The sequence below is a fragment of the Typopeltis vanoorti genome, chromosome 5 (assembly GCF_054136105.1).
Source record: "Typopeltis vanoorti isolate ZY-2024b chromosome 5, IOZ_Tvanoo_1.0, whole genome shotgun sequence".
In the NCBI taxonomy this organism is placed as follows: domain Eukaryota; kingdom Metazoa; phylum Arthropoda; class Arachnida; order Uropygi; family Thelyphonidae; genus Typopeltis; species Typopeltis vanoorti.
The window spans coordinates 86,400,354-86,419,965 of NC_143553.1; the positions used below are offsets into that span (position 1 = coordinate 86,400,354).

Below are 19,612 nucleotides of genomic sequence, written 5' to 3' on the forward strand. Positions count from 1 at the left end.
CCGAAAGATAAAAGCATAGCTGACAATTGAGTTGAAATGCTAACTCTAACTGCCATAACATTCATTTTATATATATATATATATATATATATTAACACTTAGTTAATATAGGCATAGCTGACAATTGAGTTGAAATGCTAACTCTCTTAAAACGAATTCCATATGTGAAACTGCCATAACATTCATTATATATATATATATATATTAACACTTAGTTTTAACACTTTTACGAATTTTAACATGTTCCGTTGAATTTTATTGCTACCTTGGGAAATCGAACTCTCACACATCTAATTAATAACAATAGTTTTTAGTTAGATACTGTGCTTGCCCATGCAACATATGGTTTTGTTTCAGTCTATACAGCATAGTTTCTGTATGAGGGGGACATGTGATTCATTAATCAGTGTTTTTATCTCTGATTGTACTATTTGATTGCACTATTTGTTGAGAAATATATTACACAGACTCCTCATACCTTATTCACATGAGAAATATATTACACAGACTCCTCATACCTTATTCACTGGCATAATAAAAGTACTTGTTTTTATTGCCTCTGCAGTATAGTGGCTGTTAGGGAGGGCGTGTTGTTTACCACTGCAAGCGAGTTACTATATACCCACATAAACTTGTTTAAGCTTTTTTCATGTGTGAAGTATATGCGAAACTTTTATTGGTAACAGAAAACTAGCTCGGATGACAGTGATAATATAAAATGAGTTTTGATATGTATATAAAGTCAATATCAACGGTCCCTGATTACGAATTTGTGATGAAAGGGACAGGAAGATTTGGAACTTCCCTGTCGCTAAGCAATATTTACTAATATTCATTAAGCGTCGAAATACGCAGGAAACAAAGTGTGTGAACCAACACCAATGTGTGAATTTTTCCATTAAAATATAAAAAATAACAAAAGAAATAATAAAAGTTAAATACGTTTCTTTTAAAATAAAAAAATCTACTTAGTCTTAAAACATTTTAAATTTGTTTTCATTATTTCACGGCCCCCCTCAACAAAACCTACGGCCTCCAAGGGGGCTGCGGCCCACAGTTTGGGAAGCGCTGGTCTAAGGCACTTTGTACCGTATCAATCCACCTATATCTTGGTCTTCCTCTGGGTCGTTTGCTGCCAACCTGGCAAAGAACACTTGTTTTGCTAATCTTTCCTCTCCCATTCTATTTAAGTGACCATACCACCTGAGATTAGCTCTGCTAATGCATTCCTGGATGCTGACAATGCCAAGTTCTTTCCTAATATCCTCATTTTTAATATGATATTGCCATTGATGCCATCTGTTCACGCCTCTAATCTTTCTCAGGACTCTCATATCTGCGGTCTCTAGTCTTTGGTCAAGTGTTTTACTTCTGACCCAGCTCTCAGATCCATAAGTTAAAACTGGTTTGAACACTGTCTTGTATACAACTAATTTAGTGTTCCGACTAATTTCTCTCTTATTCCATATGAATTTATTCAATTGACTTCCCACCATACCAGCTTTGTTGATTCTGTTGTCTATTTCCATATTTAATTTACCATCTTCACTAAAAATCATGCCTAAGTAGCTGAAATGTTTTACTTGTTCCACAGGTTGTCCATTCACAACACAGTTGACATTTTCAATGATTCTGCCTATTTTCATTGTCTTTGTCTTTTTATTGCTAACCTTCATACCATAGCTATTACAACAGCTATTCAATTTAGTCAGAGAATCTTGCAGACTTGTTGCAGATTTATTTAGAAGTATAACATCATCTGCATAAAGCAAAGAGCTGACATTAACATCTCCAATTTTGATATCATGTTTAATACCACTTTCCTTCATAATGTGATCCATATAGATAATGAATAACAGAGGGGATAATGTACATCCTTGTCTCACACCAAATTTAACATTAAACCATCTTCCTGTACTTCCTTCTGTTCTAACTGCTGACTTACAACTCAAATAAAGACTAAGTATTGCTTGATATAATGCCCCATTGACACCATATAACTGCAGCATATTGAATAGCTTCTCTCTTGGCACCTTATCATATGCCTTTTCCAAATCGACAAAACTTAAATACAGATCTTTGTTATATTCCCATGATTTCTCCACTATTTGTCGTAAAGTGAAGATCTGATCCTGACAGCCTCTGGCCTGAATCCAGCTTGTTCTTCACCAAGCTTATCTTCCACAATTCTTCTTAATCGTTTCTCAAGTATACTTGCATAGATCTTGCCAGGAACACTCAGTAGGGAAATACCTCCTGTAATTCTCACATTCAGTTTTATTTCCCTTTTTTATATATGTGTACTATGAGAGCTCTACTCCAATCATTGGGAATTCGTCCCTCTGTCCAGGCTTTCTGAACTATGAAGTGCAACCACTGTAAGACTCTTATACCATTATACTTCAACATTTCTGGTCGAATATCATCTACTCCTGCTGCCTTTCCACATTTCAAGCCTTTGATGGCTTTTTCTACTTCAAGTATGGATATGTATTCCTGATTGCATGCCTGGTCAGTGTTTTTTACCACTGTGCTGTCATCACTGCTTGTTTCGTTTAGCAATTTTTCAAAGTAATTACTCCATACTTCAAGGATATCTTTTTCTCCAGTTTTCATGTCACCTTTATCATCTCTAACTCCTTTTACAGCACTCTTTCCTCCATTCCTAAGCTTCTTCAACAGCCTCCAGAATATTTTGCCACCTTCTTGATATTTATTTTCTATATTCTTGCCAAAGTCCTCCCATGACTTTTGTTTAGCTAGTTTTACACAGTGTTTAGCATTCTTGCATTTGTCTCTATATTCTCTAAGAGCACAAGCTGACTTATTTGACAGGAACTTTTGATAAGCTTTCTTCTTTTCCTTCACTGCCTCTTTAACTTCCTGTGTCCACCAGGGAGTTCTGATTTTTTTATCCTTGCAGACAACCTCACCACATGCCTCTCTGGCAGAATCAATCAATGTTTTCTTCAGAGTTTGCCACTGAATCTCCAATGTTTGATTCCTGTTCTCAAACTCTTTCGTTTTTTCTTTAATAATATTTGTGTATTTTAGTCTACAGTTCACATCTGAGAACTGCTCAACTTTTATTCGCTTTAAAACTTTCTTACATGTTATTCTTTTCAATATGAAATTCAGTTTTATCCTGCTCAAGACTAAATAGTGATCACTTCCAATTTCAAATCCTCTGTACACTCTGGTGTCCTGCACCAAGGAGAAAACATCACTATCAATAATAACATAGTCAATGAGACTTTTCTTATTCCTAGCCTCTTCTCTCCATGTGAATTTGTGCACATTTTTATGTTGGAACATGGTGTTAGTAATAACCAGTCCATGTCCTGAGCAGAAATCCAACAGGTATTTGCTATTATTATTAACTTTGCTCTTTTCTCCAAATTTTCCCGAAATATTTTTGTATGTGTCACAATCATTTCCTACTCTGCTATTTAGATCCCGAACAAGGACCAACTTTTCCTTTTTCATTGTGTCAGTTGCTTTTTCTAAAGCCTCAAAAAATTCCTCCACTTCTACCTTTGTAGAACCTTCTGTGGGACCATAGGCACAAATAAGTCTCATTGTCCAGTTCCCCATTCTCATATTTGCCCACATTACTCTACTTGAGACTGCCTGCCATTCAAGAAGATTAGCCTCGTATTTTGTGTTGAATACTATGGCTACTCCTTCTTTTCCTTGATTGTCATTGCCTGAATATAACATTTTGTATTTATTGCTCAGAAAGATCTCACCAGTTTTTGTCTTTTTTGTTTCAGTCACCCCTATTATGTCGATCTGGTACTTATCTAATTCCTGAGGTAGCTCTATTTCTTTGCCATTCAGGCTTCTTATGTTGATAGTACCGATCTTTAACTCTAGTGATGTTGAGTTGGGGTGTGTTTTCAGATTTGTTCCAGTATCTTACTTTTCGCTGTTCACCCTGGTTCCCTGGCGAAAACAACAGGGCCTTGTTTAACCGGGCGACGCTCCAACCGGCATGAAATTTTGTCATGTTTTACCATCATTTTTTATTTTGGTTTAACCAATAAGAATACAATTTGGTTGGCTAAATCCAAAATTGCCAGCCCATCCTCGTTCGTTCAATATCCAAGTAGATACCCAACAGGGTTCACCACGAGAAGGTGAGGATTGGACATTAGGTCAGAAGCCCTGGTAGGTTCTCCGCATTTCTTTAAAGGCTATGTGGAGGTCTCCTCTCAGTTATACAGCTTTGACCCTTAAGCACCCCTATTTTCATTTTATATCTCTCATTTCCAACCCTGTTCAGTCTGTTGAAAATTCTTTGCAAGCCTTTCTCTGTTTTGCTCATAAGTACAATGTCATCTGCATATCTTATATTATTTATCAGATTGCCATTTATCTTTATTCCATCCTTCACATCTTCCAAAGCCTCCTTCATCATCCATTTACTACAGACATTAAAAAGGAGTGGGGACATCCCACATCCTTATGGAGATCCATTCAGTATTCTCTCCTTCAAATCTGACCCTGGCTTATTGAGTTTTGTATATTCTGAACACAATTCTCATAATATTTTCATCTATTCCTATTTTATGCAAAATATCAAATAAAACAGAGTGATTAACATTATCGAAAGCTTTTTCATAGGCCACAAAACATAGATATAAATCTTTATTGCACTTGATCATTCTTTCTCCCAATATCTGTAGTGTTGTGATAGCTTCCCTGGTTTCCCTGTTTCTCCTGAAACAAAACTGTGCTTCGTTTAATTCCCTCTCTATCATCTGTTCCATTCTTCTATATATTATGTTGATTAGGACTTTTGCAATGTGGCCAATCAAGCTGATAGTTCTGTGCTTACTGCAATCCATTGTTCCTGTAGTCTTGGGAATAGGAATAAAAATAGATCTTAAGAAGTCTTTAGGTATTCTATCCTCCTCCAGACTTCTATTAAAGATGATGGATAGAAGTTTTATTCCTTCCTTTCCCAATGCCTTAAGTAACTCTTCTTGAATATCATCTATTCCTGGAACTTTCCTATCATTTATTCTTTTAATGGCTGCTTCGGTTTCCCATTCCTTAATTTTTGGGGCATCATCATTTTCTATCTGATCACATTCCATGTTATCTTCATCTCCATAAAGTTCTGTAACATACTTCTTCCATCTTATAATTTTTTTACAACAAAATCTTTCCTCTTTCATCCTTCAAAGCACTGCTTTTTATCCTTCTCTTCTTCCCTGAAATCAAGTTCAAGCCTTCATAGACCTTTCTCATATCCTTTGCTATATCATTTTCCTCTATTTCTTTGCAGACCTGATTGAGCCAGCCTTCCTTTTCCCCTTTTAGCCAGAAATGTTACTTGTTTATTGATCTGTTTATACCTGACTTGTGCTTCATCACTGTTTTCATTTTTCCATTTTCTCCTTTCATCCATTTTTTCTATCACTTCCTCAGTAATCCAGGGCTTCCTTCCTCTCCTCTCTGCCTCACCCAGAAGACCTTTACACATTCCTTGATTTTCTCTCTTAGATCAGTCCAGATTACTTCTAGGGGTCTATTAGTATCAATACCACTGTATTGATCTAGTTCAGCATCTCTGATATCTTTTCTTTTTAGTCCAACAATTCTTATTTTATTAGTTTTTACACCATATACTTAGTGTTTGAACAACTTTTCTCTTGGCATCTTATCATATGCTTTTTTTTTTTTTCTAGATCTGCAGAATTCAAATACAGATCCTTGTGAAAATCTGATCATAACAACTTTGATTTGGCCTGAATCCAGATTTTTGTTCCCCAAGCATCCCTTCCACAATTTTCTTTTCTCAGTTATGATTGCATAAATCTTATCCGTAACACTCAGTGAAGAAATTCATTTGTAATTTTCACAGTGTTATTTCCTTTTTTATAGAAGAACACTGTGAGAGCTGTACTCCAATTATCCAAAATTTGAATTTCTGATCTTGTCTTCTAAATTATGCAGTGCAACCACTGTAAAACTTTTATTCCTTCACATTTGAGAATTTCTGGTGAGTGTCATCTACTCCAGGTGCCTTTCCATTTCAGAATTTTGGTGGATTTTTCTACCCCAAGTATTAATATGGATTCCTGAAAGAATCCACATGCAGCAAAAGTTGGTCGTTTGGTAGAGCCTCTGCTACTAATGGCTCATGCAAAAACTTAAGCAAGTTTGAGCGCAGTTAGTAGTTGGAAGGAGGTCAGTCATTCGATGCTGTTGGCACACTCTCTCTTGATGAGTCTTTGGACTCCCTGGAAGTGTCAAATGATGATAATAATAATAATAATAATAATAATATTGTTTGCTGTCCTGTTCTTGTTTTGTTTAGCAGGCTTTCAATGTGATTACTCCAAACATATAGAATATCTTTAGCTTTTGTTCTCATGTCACCTTTATCATCTCTGATTTTTTTAACATACACTATCTTCCATTTTAAGCTTTTACAATAGCCTCCAGACCATTTAGCCACCCTCTTGATATTTATCTTCTATATTCTTATCAAAGTCTTCGCATGTGTTTTTTATTGTTGTTGTTGTTGTTGTTGTTGTTTAGCTACTTTAAGACATTTCTTTGTTTTCATATGTTTCTATGTATTTTCTCAAACCATGTGCAGATTTAGATATCACTTGCTAGAGATCAGTATGCTTTCATAGTTTCATGACTGCCTCTCTAACTTCCTGAGTCAACCATGAATTTCTTATTTTTCTGTCCTTGCAGACAACTTCGCCACATGCTTTCCTGGCTGAATTAATCAACATATTCTTCAGAGTTTGCAACCGAGACTTCAAGTTTGATTCTCATCTTCAAAACTCTCATGTTTTGTTTTGTTTTTTCTTGAAAAATATTTGTATATTTGAGTTCATAGTTCACCTCTGAAAGCTGCTCTACTTCGATTCTTTTTAAAACCTTCTTACAAATGTTTCTTTCAGTATGATATTTGGTATTATCCTGTCCTGTTCAAAATTAAAGTATAATGAAGATATTACTATCAACAGTGGACAGTCAGTGAGATATGAATTTATGTACATCTTAATAAGGTGATACACCTTTTCACTTCTTAAATATATGACTTCTGCATTAATTCAACTTTGGTACCTTTTCTAGGTCTTGCTCCCACTGATGAGACATCAATGAAAGTTGAAATTGGCCTGGATAGTGGCCCTTCCCATAATGCATTGCACTATGGGCTGGGCCACTGTTTACATAACTTAGTATCCCATAATGCAAATCCCATAATTTAGTACCGCCATAGCTCATTTGGAAGAATGATGGTATATTGCATCCTTTGGTTGGAAAAAAGCCCAAGTTCAACTCTCATGATGAGAGAAATTATATAGACTTTTTCAAATTGAAGATGAGTTAGCTGGTCTGATACAGAGGTAACAGAGTTTTTTCTCCTGGAAAAAACTCTGTTACCTCTCTGTTAAAAAAAAAAAACTCTGTTAGGTTTTCCATTTCACATACAGACAAATCAGTCTTAAGAACACCAGTTTACAGACAAAAAACACTAGTAGTGGTGGTTGGCAGTAGATGGCATTGTATGTAGATTAGTCTTTGGACACCTTGGAGGTGTCACATAATAGCAATAATTCAAAGCACACACACCATTTCATTGTGTTTGCTTTGCATCATAAGATACTAAGGTAACTGATGTGAAGTCATTAGCCTTTATATATAAGTAACTTAGCTGTGAAGATACATCTGCAAGCTTTGTGTGCTCATACTTGGATAAAGGATTAAACAAGAATATAATTTCTTGACAAATTTGATTTATTTCCAAGTGAAGAAACTTTCTGTAATGACATTTATTAAAAAATATTATGTGTACTGAGCTAATATTCTAAGTACCAAAACCATAAAATTTATTATATGCTAAAGTTTGCAACTTAATTTCAGAACTATAGCATTATCAATTTATGCTTGTCTGTACCTTAGCTAATTTTAAAGTAATAAGTATATGTTCAGTATAAAGAATAAAATCACTCAAGAATTGTGTACCTTATTTTCTCTGTAGGGAGCATTTAATCCATATACACACATTTATTCACAAAGTGATGTGGCTAATGTTATAGAATTTGCACGCCAAAGAGGAATTCGCGTTTTAGCAGAGTTTGATAGCCCTGGTAAGCTATAATCTGTTTAGTTACAAGATATTTAATGATTTATATTATTTTAATGAATTTAAAAATGAACAAAATTGTCATAAATAAATACTTAGACAGAATTGACTAATAAACCATATTTATAAAATGGGGAATTGTATTATTATTATTATTTTTTTTTTAAATCCTGAAGTTTATAACATACAATAAATTTATACAGGTTAGCAAATCTAAGATGTTAGTGAGCCTTATAGGATACAAAGAGGAAATGTGAAATGTACAAATGATCTGACAGGTGATAAGTATGGTATGGTATGCTAGAGAATATGAAAACGTTGCTGGTACAAGAGAATAAGAGTGAAAGTGTTATGAATCTGCTGCCAAGGTATTGATAGAGATGAGTTGAGAGGAAGAAGCGCCATGAGTCAGTATGCACATTGTGTAGGAGAAATTGTGTGGTGTTTGTGAATCTCTGGAATGTGTTTGATTGCTGAAACATTATATAAGACGAAGAACATCAGTGCTATGTCTCGGGTGCAGGTGAGAACTAATGACTTTTTTTTTTTTTTTTTGGAAAAGTTGCAGGTTATAGTCATTAGGAAATCCTTCTTGGGGTAGACTGTTCCAGAGGACAGAGGTAGATGAAATAAAAGAGTAAGACGAAAAGGTGCAATAGAAAGTAGAGGAATAATGGTTGTTGGTTCAGTGCAGCAATGACCATTGATGTACCTATAGAATAGACTCAGAACTGAAATGCTGCATCTGTGAGATAGCAGTTGAAGAGACTCTGTAAGAGAAGGATCATCTGTTAGTCATATTAATCTCCTCTGGACACCGTCAAGAATTTTTAGTGAAGTTTTAGGTGTTCCATCTAAAACATATAAGCAGTATTCTCAGCATGATGACTCATAGTGAAAAATTTATGGAGACACGTGTTAGAATAATTACTTTACTTAACATTAGGAAAGTAACGTTCGATGTTTTGACATCTGTATTGAGGTCATCATCAAGAAAAACACATGTATAAGATAAAAGCTACATGACACTGCATTGTACAAAAGTAAAATGAATCTAAATGCTTGTGAATCTCTTAACCTAGCCTGACCTCTTGTGGGGAAAAAAAAAATAATAAATATATAATTAAATTAAAATAAATTAATAAAACAAAAAAAAAATTAATTAAAAATGGAACTACATTAAACATTTCTGAAGTCCTCTCGTATTGAGATTTTCTTCTGAACTTGTTCTGGTTGCTATAAAGGTTGCCAATGGGTTCTCCACATTCTTTGAATGATTAATCCATCATTTTTCTTCAGGTTTGGATAATGTTTTAGCATTTCACAAGCTTCTTTGAATTTTCTCTCAAACTAGAAAGGTGCCTTTCCAGGTGCATGGTCTGATAGGTCTGTTTTACCATAGTGGAGGTATTTAATGTGTCATTTGTGTTCATCTTTTCTGATTGGGATAGTGTGTCCTGTTTCCCCTATGTAAGGTAGGTCACAGATACATTAGATTTTGTAAATCCTTGGGTGGGCCAGGTATGGAAGAGGATCTTTGAAAGAGCTAAGTAAATTTCTTAATTTTGTCAGGGGTTTGAAGGTAGTCTTAATGTTGTATTTGAGTAGTGTTCTATCTATATTTTCTGAAATGCCTCTGATATATGGTATGGCTCTGGTCTTCTTGTAATTTTTTTTTGTTTTTAGTGGCATTTTTATGGAGGATTTTGTGAACCGTTTTTTTTATTGTAGCCATTTTTTACAAATGTTTGGTTAATGATTTCAAATTCTTGGTTCAGAGTTTGTTCATTAGAGCAAATTGTTAGGACTCTGTGTTTGAGAGTGCTTATGACTCTAGTTTTTGTGTTGGATGGTGGTATGAATTTTTAAGTATGTATTGGCCCATATGTAGTTTTGTGGTAGTCTGTGAAGGAGAGAGAGAGAGAGAGCCTGAGGGAAGATGAGTGATGCGTGTCTAGAAAAGGAAGAAAATTGTTGTTTTTGATTTTGATGGTGAATTCAATATGTTTGTGTTGTTTGTTCAGGTGACTTAGGAAGGTATTTAAAGTTTCATGGCCGTGCGGCCAAATGGTGAAAATATCATCAACATATCTGAGCCAGACTTTGGTCTTCACGCTGGCCGAATCTAGAGCTCATTGCTAGAAGTCTTCCATGTAAAAGTTAGCTATTGGGGGGGGGGAAGTGGTGAGCCCATGGCCATACCTTCTTTTTGTAGGTAAAAATTAAAATTATTTTGCCACCAAAAATACCCAGGGAGGAGTATGTGGGCAAAGAGGGCTGTGATATCAGTTGGGTGGAAATATGTTCTGAAGAGATAATAGTTATCATTGATCGGGACATTAGTGAACAGGGTGGTTATGTCAAAGCTAACTAATAAATCTTCGTCAATGAGTGTGATGTTTCTAATTTTGTTTATAAAATGTTGTGTATTTTTTATTTTTACATTTTCTTAAATTTTTCATCATCATCAAATTCCTGATATATATATATATACCCTCAAGGGGTATACAGGATATGATAGTACTATATGAAAAATTTACACCATTACTAACTTCCTATCTACAATTTTCCTCGAAATCAGTCTGTTACCTGTGAAGATTCCAGCATTATCGTCTTATATTTTTGTCTTCTAAGGCACTTTTTGCTAATCTTTCCTCTCCCATTCTTTTACTTGTTCTTAAGTGACCATACCATCTGAGATTAGCTCTGCTAATGCATTCCTGGATGCTGACAATATCAAGTTCTTTCCTAATATCCTTGTTTTTAATATGATATTGCCATTGATGCCATCTGTTCATGCCCCTAATATTTTTCAGGACTCTCATATCTGCGGTCTCTACTCTTCGGTCAAGTGTTTTATATTTAACCCAGCTCTCAGATCCATAAGTACAATTGGCTTGAACATTCTCTTGTATATAGCTAATTTAGTGGTTTGACTAATTTCTCTCTTATTCCATATAAATTTATTCATTTGACTTCCTACCATACCAACTTTGTTTATTCTGTTGTCTATTTCCATATTTAATTTACTATCTTCACTAAAAAATCATGCCTAAGAAGCTGAAATGTCTTACTTGTTCTATGGGTTCTCCATTCACAATGCAGTTGATATTTTCAATGTTTCTGCCTATTTTCATTGTCTTTGTCTTGTTAGTGTTGACCTTCATACCAAATGTATTACAACAGTTATTCAATTTAGTCAGGGAATCTTGCAGACGTAGCGGATTTATTTAGAATTACAACAATATCCGCATAAAGCAAAGAGCTGACATTAACATCTCCAATTTTGATATAATTTTTAATGCCACTTTCCATCATAATGTGATCCATATAGATAATGAATAATAGAGGGGATAATGTACATCCTTGTCTGACACCAGATTTAACATTAAACCATCTTCCTTTACTTCCTTCAAATCTAACTGCTTACTTCCAACTCAAATAAAGACTAAGTATTGCTTGATATAATGCCCCATTAACACCATATAACTGTAGTGTTTTGAATAGTTTCTCTCTTGGCACCTTGTCATATGTCTTTTCGAGATCTACAAAACTTAAATACAGATCTTTGTTATATTCCATTGATTTCTCAACTATCTATCATAAAGTGAAAATCTGATCCTGGCAGCCTCTATCCAAGCTTCTCTTCACAGTCCTTCTCAACCGTTTCTCAAGTATACTTGCATAAATCTTACCAGGAACACTCAGTAGGGAAATACCTCTATTCATTCAGTTTTATTTCCCTTTTTATATATGGTACTATGACAGCTCTACTCCAATCATCTGGAATTCATCACTGTGTCCAAGCCTTCTGTACTATGTAGTGCAGCAACTGTAAGACTTTTATACCTCCATACTTTAGCATTTGTGGTCGAATATCGTCTACTCCTGTTGCCTTTCCATGTTTCAGGCTTTTGATGGCTTTTTCTATGTCAAGTATGGATATGTTTCCTGACTGCATGCCTGGTCAGTGTTTCTTGCCACTGTGCTGTCATCACTGCTTGTTTAATTTAGCAATTTTTCAAATTAATTACTCCATATTCTTCATACTTCAAGGATATCTTTTTCTCCTGTTTTCATGTCACCTTTATCATCTTTAATTTTATAGCACTCTATTCTCCATTTCTGATCTTCTTCAACAACCTCCAGAATATCTTGCCACCTTCTTGATATTTATTTTCTATGTTCTTGCCAAAGTCCTCCCATGAATTTTGTTTGGCGCCAGTTTTGCACAGTGTTTAGCTTTCTTACATTTGTCTCTGTATTATCTAAGAGCACAAGCTGACTTATTTGCCAGGAGCTTTTGATATGCTTTCTTCTCTTCCTTCACTGTCTCTTTAACTTCCTGTTTCCTGTATCCACCATGGAGTTCTGAGTTTTCTATCCTTGCAGACAACTTCACCACATACCTCTCTGGCTGAATCAATCAGTGTTTTCTTCAGGGATTGCTACTGAATCACCAAGGTTTGGTTCCTGTTCTCAAACTCTTTCATTTTTTCTTGAATAATATTTGTGTATTTTAGTCTACAGTTCACATCTGAGAACTGCTCAACTTTTATTCGCTTTAAAGCTATCTTACATGTTCTTCTTTTCAATATGAAATTCAATTTTATCCTGCTCAAGATTAAATAGTGATCACTTCCAATTTCAAATCCTCTGTACACTCTGGTGTCCTGCACCAGTGGGAAGACATCACTATCAACAGTAACATAGTCAATGAGACTTTTCTTATTCCTTGCCTCTTCTCTCCATGTGAATTTGTGCACATTTTTATGTTGGAACATGGTATTAGTAATACCCAGTCCATGTCCTGAGCAGAAATCCAACAGGTATTTACCATTATTATTAGCTTTGCCGTTTTCTCCAAATTTTCCCCAAATATTTTTGTATGTCTGACAATAATTTCCTAGTCTGCTATTTAGATCCTCAACAAGGACCAACTTTTCCTTTTTCATTGCGTCAGTTGCTTTCTCTAAAGCCTCAAAAAATTCCTCCACTTCTACCTTAGTAGAACCTTCTGTGGGACCATAGGCACAAATAAGTCTCATTGTCCAATTATCATATTTGCCCACATCACTCTACTTGAGACTGCCTGCCATTCAAAGAAGATTAGCTTGTATTTAGTGTTGAATACTATGGCTACTCCTTTTTTTCCTTGATTGTTATTGCCTGAATATAGCATTTTGTATTTATTGCTCAGAAAGATCTCAGCAGTTTTTGCCTTTTTTCTTTCAGTCACCCCTATTATTTCGATCTGGTACTTATCCAATTCTTCAGCTAGCTCCATTTCTTTGCCATTCAGGCTTCTTATGTTGATAGTACCAATCTTCAACTCTGGTGATGTTGAGTTGGGGTGGATTTTAGGATTTGTTCCAGTAACTGACTTTTTGCTATTTGTCCTGGTTCACTGGCAAAAACAACGGGGGTCTTGTTTAACTGGGCGACACCCCAGCAGGCATGAAATTTTGTCATGTTGTACCATCATTTGAATTTTTGTTTAATACAATAAGAATACCATTTGGTCGGCTAAATCCCAAATTGCCAGCCCATCCTTGTCTGTTCAGTGTCCAGGTAGATACCTAACAGGGTCAACCACAAGAAGGTGAGAATTGGACATTAGGTCAGAAACCCTGGTCGGTTCTCTGCATTCCTTTGAAAGCTATGTGGAGATCTCCTCTCAGTTATATAGCTCTGACCCTTAAGAACCCCTCTTAATTTTTTTTTAACTTTTTTTTTTTATAATTATATTTCATCATCATCATCAAATTCCTGCCATGTACCCTCAAGGGGTGTACAGGATATGACAGTACTACATGAAAAAATTACATCATTACTAACTTCCTATCTACAATTTTCCTCCAAATCAGTCTGTTACTTGTCAAGACTCCAACATTATCAGATCTTATATTTCTATCGTCTAAGGCACTTTGTACCGTATCAATCCACCTATATCTTGGTCTTCCTCTGGGTCGTTTTCCTGCCAACCTGGCAGAGAACACTTGTTTTGCTAATCTTTCCTCTCCCATTCTATTTAAGTGACCATACCATCTGAGATTAGCTCTGCTAACGCATTCCTGGATGCTGACAATGTCAAGTTCTTTCCTAATATCCTCATTTTTAATATGATATTGCCATTGATGCCATCTGTTCACGCCTCTAATCTTTCTCAGGACTCTCATATCTGCGGTCTCTAGTCTTTGGTCAAGTGTTTTACTTCTGACCCAGCTCTCAGATCCATAAGTTAAAATTGGTTTGAACACAGTCTTCTATACAGCTAATTTAGTGTTCCGACTAATTTCTTTCTTATTCCATATGAATTTATTCAATTGACTTCCCACGATACCAGCTTTGCTGATTCTGTTGTCTATTTCTATATTTAGTTTACCATCTTCAGTAAAAATTGTGCCTAAGTAGCTGAAATGTTTTACTTGTTCCACAGGTTCTCCATTCACAACACAGTTGACATTTTCAATGATTCTGCCTATTTTCATTGTCTTTGTCTTTTTATTGCTGACCTTCATACCATATCTATTACAACAGCTATTCAATTTAGTCAGAGAATCTTGCAGACTTGTAGCGGATTTATTTAGAAGTATAACATCATCCGCATAAAGCAAAGAGCTGACATTAACATCTCCAATTTTGATATCAGGTTTAATACCACATTCCTTCATAATGTGATCCATATACAGGGTGTTCGGGATAAATTTGACAGTTTCGTAAGGAAAAAGAAAATCTTCTTTGTATCTATTAAATTTAATGAATTGACAAAAAAACATTACAGGCAGAGTTAATTACAATACTATCAACAAGATTTACTCAAAATAACCACCATTAGCATCGATCACAGCTTCAATTCTGCTTCGGAACCTCGAACAAGCTGATGCTACAGTCTCCCTGGGAAGGGCCGCAAAAACTGTTTTAATTTTATCCATTAACTGGGCTTTTGTATTACTGGAAGTGCGATTGGTGTCTTTTTCAACTGCGCCCCATACAAAATAATCCATGGGGTTAAGGTCTGGGGAGTTTGGAGGCCAAACATTTGGACTGGTGAAGTCGTAGAAATTTTCAGACAACCATTTTTGACTTTTCCCAGAGGTGTGGCAAGGGGCCGAATCCTGCTGCCATACATACGGCCTACCATTGACTACCCTTGTTATCCAGGGCTTGACTACAGTTAGCAACTCCACGAACAAAGCCCGAATTCCAATGCCAGGGTTCTTCAACACCTGTTCCTGCAGATTTGCGAGGAATTCTGCTGTACGAACGCAATCAGATCGTCTTCTAGGGATCTTTCTTCTTGCTACATCCTCGTAGTCACCATTGCAAGTCTCTAGTTCATGCCTGATTGTTTTTACTGTATTCAGGGAGCATTGGGCAGCAGTCGTAATATCCTTATTTTGATGGCGGGCACGAATCATCATGATACAAGTTATTCTCTTCCATGATTCAGGTGGGTTCCAGCTATCCATCCTTTCTGACATCTTGTATATGAATGAAGAAGGGTCCAAACTTTTAAATGAAGAGAAGTGTGTGTTAATACATGTAACTTACGGAAAAATATAATTAATTATAAATATGTCAAATTTATCCCGAACACCCTGTAGATAATGAATAACAGAGGGGATAATGTACATCCTTGTCTCACACCAGATTTAACATTAAACCATCTTCCTGTACTTCCTTCAATTCTAACTGCTGACTCACAACTCAAATAAAGACTGAGTATTGCTTGATATAATGCCCCATTGACACCATATAACTGCAGCGTATTGAATAGCTTCTCTCTTGGCACCTTGTCATATGCCTTTTCCAAATCGACAAAACTTAAATACAGATCTTTGTTATATTCCCATGCTTTCTCGACTATTTGTCGTAAAGTGAAGATCTGATCCTGACAGCCTCTATTTGGCCTGAATCCAGCTTGTTCTTCACCAAGCTTTTCTTCCACAATTCTTCTCAACCGTTTCTTTTAAAGATTATATTTTATAATCTTTAAAAAATCTTAATTTTTTCCCCTTTTTTATTTTTACATTTGTAAAAAATATCTACAATAAGAAAACAGTTCACAAAATCCTCCATAACAATGCCACTAAAAACAAAAAAAAAAGATTACAAGAAGGCCATACCCTATATCAGAGGCATTTCAGAAAAAATAGATAGAACACTACTCAAATACAACATTAAGACTACCTTCAAACCCCCTGACAAAATTAAGAAATTACTTAGCTCTTTTAAAGATCCTCTCCCATACCTAACCCGCCCAGGGGTTTACAAAATCCAATGTACCTGTGACCTACCTTACATAGGGGAAACAGGACGCACTATCCCAATCAGAAAAGATGAACACAAATGACACATTAAATACCTCCACTATGGTAAAACAGTCTTATCATACCATGCACTCCAAACATACACAGAATTGACTGGAAAGACACCTATACCGCACCTAAACCTGGTTTGAGAGAAAATTCAAAGAACTTGTATAAAATTAAATATTTTAATTTTTTTATTTTATTAATTTATTTTAATTTAATTTTATATTTATTTTTTATTTTTATTATTTATTTATTGATTTATTTATTTATATTTATATTTTGTTTTATTTTTATTTTTTTATTTTATTTTTTCCCACAAGAGGTCAGGCTAGGTTAAAAGATTAACAAGCATTGAGATTCATATTACTTTTGTATAGTGCAGTTTAATGTAGCTTGTATCTTATACATATGTATTTTTGTTGATGATGACCTCAATACAGAGGTTGAAATTGAATGTTACTTTCCTAAGAGAGAATGAAGTTAAGCATACAGAACGATTTGAATGAATCATCGAAAAATAAAAATGATGACACTGATGCAATGAGTGAAATAGCTCTATTATGCGGAGCGATACATGGAGTAAACCAGCAACTGGAATGTTGACAAAAATCTTTAACAAGCGTACCGACTAATAATCGGCAAAAGTATGATAGAAAAAATAAGGAGATGATAATGAGTGTAAACAAAATTATAGAGCGTGTGTTGTATGGAGAATCCCTAGTAAGAGGTGTGTTAGTTGAGAGTTTAACAAAATCGTACCAACCCAGTGTGACTGTAAAGAATGTAAGCGAAATTAGAATGCAAAAACAGTGGGTGAAGGAACTGATAGTGGTAGCGGGTACAAATGATTTGAAAGGAAACAAAAAGGCTATGAGTGAGGATGTGAAGAAATTGCTTGAGGTAGCAAAAGAAAAGAGTGAGAGAGTTAGAATGGTGAGTCTGTTTCCACGGCATGACAGTAAAGAGTATAGAAGGAGGGCCATAATTGCTAATGACTTTATGCGTGAATTATGTTTAATTAGTGGTGTAGAATTTGTGGATGTGTGGAATGAGTTCGATGGGCGAAAAGATTTATATAAAATGGATGGATTACATTTGAATGGATTTCGAGTGCGGAGACTTGAAAAAGGTGTTGTCGAATGTGGTGGAAGTGAATGTACAGAACCAGAGAAACTAGAGTTATTAAGGGGGGGGGTGGAAGTAGATATGCAGATTTTAGGGAGACAGTTGAGTGTGTGAATGTGTGTAATATGCCCAAGCGAGTAGGAAAGACCACAAGTCAGAATGGGATAGTTAGTATAAGGCATCAAAATAGGGATGGGACAAATTGGCTTCTGCAGTTCATGTATACAAATACCAGAAGTATTAGAAACAAGAAGGAAGAATTTTTGGCCTTGGTTGGCACTTCCAGACCACAGGTTATTGGCATTAGTGAAACATGGCTGACAGAAGATGACACAGATAGTGGTATGTGAGGGGTATGGTGTATTCAGGAGAGACAATGCGAATAAAATGGGGGGAGGTGTGTTATTGATGATAGCAGATGAGCTACAGCCAAGGAGAATAGAAGTGGAACCGCAGGATAGAGATAAGAGCACATCTGAGGCTATTTGAAATTAGCATTGAAACTAGCAGAACAAAATATACAGTTGAGTGCTGCTATAGACCAGGTGATGGAATATATGGTGGAGATAGTATGCATAAGCAAATATAAGAAATGAGTGGAAGGAGGGTAATTATTATGGGAGATTTCAACTATGATAACATTGATTGGAAGGAGGAGAGGACACATGGGAGGAAGGAATTGGATTTTATGCGGTTATTAAGGGATAACTATCTGTGACAGCATGTAATGGAAAATACTAGGGGTCAGAGAGTGCTTGACCTAGTAATTGCATCTGAGAATTTGGCTGTAATAAATATGACCACGTTGCCACCAATTGGTGAGAGCGATCATAGGGTCTTGACTTGGGAGGTGGCTAAAGGTGTGAAATTTACAATTAAGACAGGGTACATGTGGAATTATCGGGCTGGTAAGTATGACAAGCTTAGGAGATTGATTGGTACAGTGCCATGGCATGTAAAACTGCAAGGGCTAGAAGTTGACAGTGCATGGGAGGAAGTGTTTGCATGAAGCAATGGCTGACTGTATACCTAGAGTCTGAATAATAAATCAAGTAGGAGTCAAATGGATGAATAACACCATTAAGCTTGAGCTGCAAAAAAAAACAAACAACAACTATGGAAGGAATTTAAGGAGAAAGGTGACCGGCAGACACATGAACAGTATAAAGCCCAGGCCAGAAGGGTAACGAGTGTGGTAAGAAAAACAAAAAAGGATTACGAAAGAACATTGGTCATGCAGGTTAAAGACAATCTTAAACAGTTTTATCGATATGTTGCAAGTAGAAGAAAAAATATATATGGCAGAATGATTTTAAAGAATGTCGATAGTAGGGAGATAACCGAATCAGTTGATATAGTGGAATTACTGAGCGAGCATTTTGCAAGAGTATATGATCCAGGTGGTGACATTGCAGAAATGAATGAACCAAAAGTTTATACGGGAATTGTGGTGAATGAGGTGGAGGTGAGTAGTCTATTACGAAACCTCAATGTCAATACATCTGTGGGATTGGATGGTATACCAGCTCATGTCGTACGTGAAGCGGCTAAAGAATTGTCAGTACCCTTGACCATTCTGTTTAATCTGAGTCTCGGGTCTGGGTTAGTCCCGAGAGGGTGGAAAGAGGGGAAAATAGTTCCACTGCATAATGGAGGTTCCAAGACTGCTGTTGTAAATTACCGACTGATTAGCATATCAGGAATCGTTGTCAAGGTCTTGGAGAAACTAGTCTAGAGAAGAATACAGGATTGGATAGATGAAAATGGGATACTGTATGGGGGACAACATTATTTTGTGAAGGGTAGATCATGCCTCAGTAATTTGCTCACGTTTTGTAACACAGTAATGACTGAACTGGATAAGGTTAATGGGTTTTCAGTGATTCTACTGCACCTTGCCAAGGCCTTTGGTAGGATACCACATGGAACTCTAATCAGTAAACTGGAGCAGATGGGGATGGATATAGGGTTGGTGAGATGGATAGGAGGGTGGTTTATGGAGAGATACCAGAAAGTGGTTTATTCAGGAGTGGAGTCCAAAAGACAGCTT

The 19,612-nt window shown here is 35.9% G+C and overlaps 1 protein-coding gene across 1 annotated transcript in view; it reads left to right on the top strand.

Moving 5' to 3' along the window:
* The window catches only part of LOC150106614 (beta-hexosaminidase subunit alpha-like), a 261,896-nt gene that overhangs the window by 114,025 nt on the left and 128,259 nt on the right, over positions 1 to 19,612 (top strand). Inside the window, exon 8 of the mRNA XM_090393228.1 lies at positions 8,015 to 8,123. Within this exon, the coding sequence (XP_090249354.1) occupies positions 8,015 to 8,123 (109 nt within the window). The remainder of the gene's footprint in view (positions 1 to 8,014; positions 8,124 to 19,612) is intronic.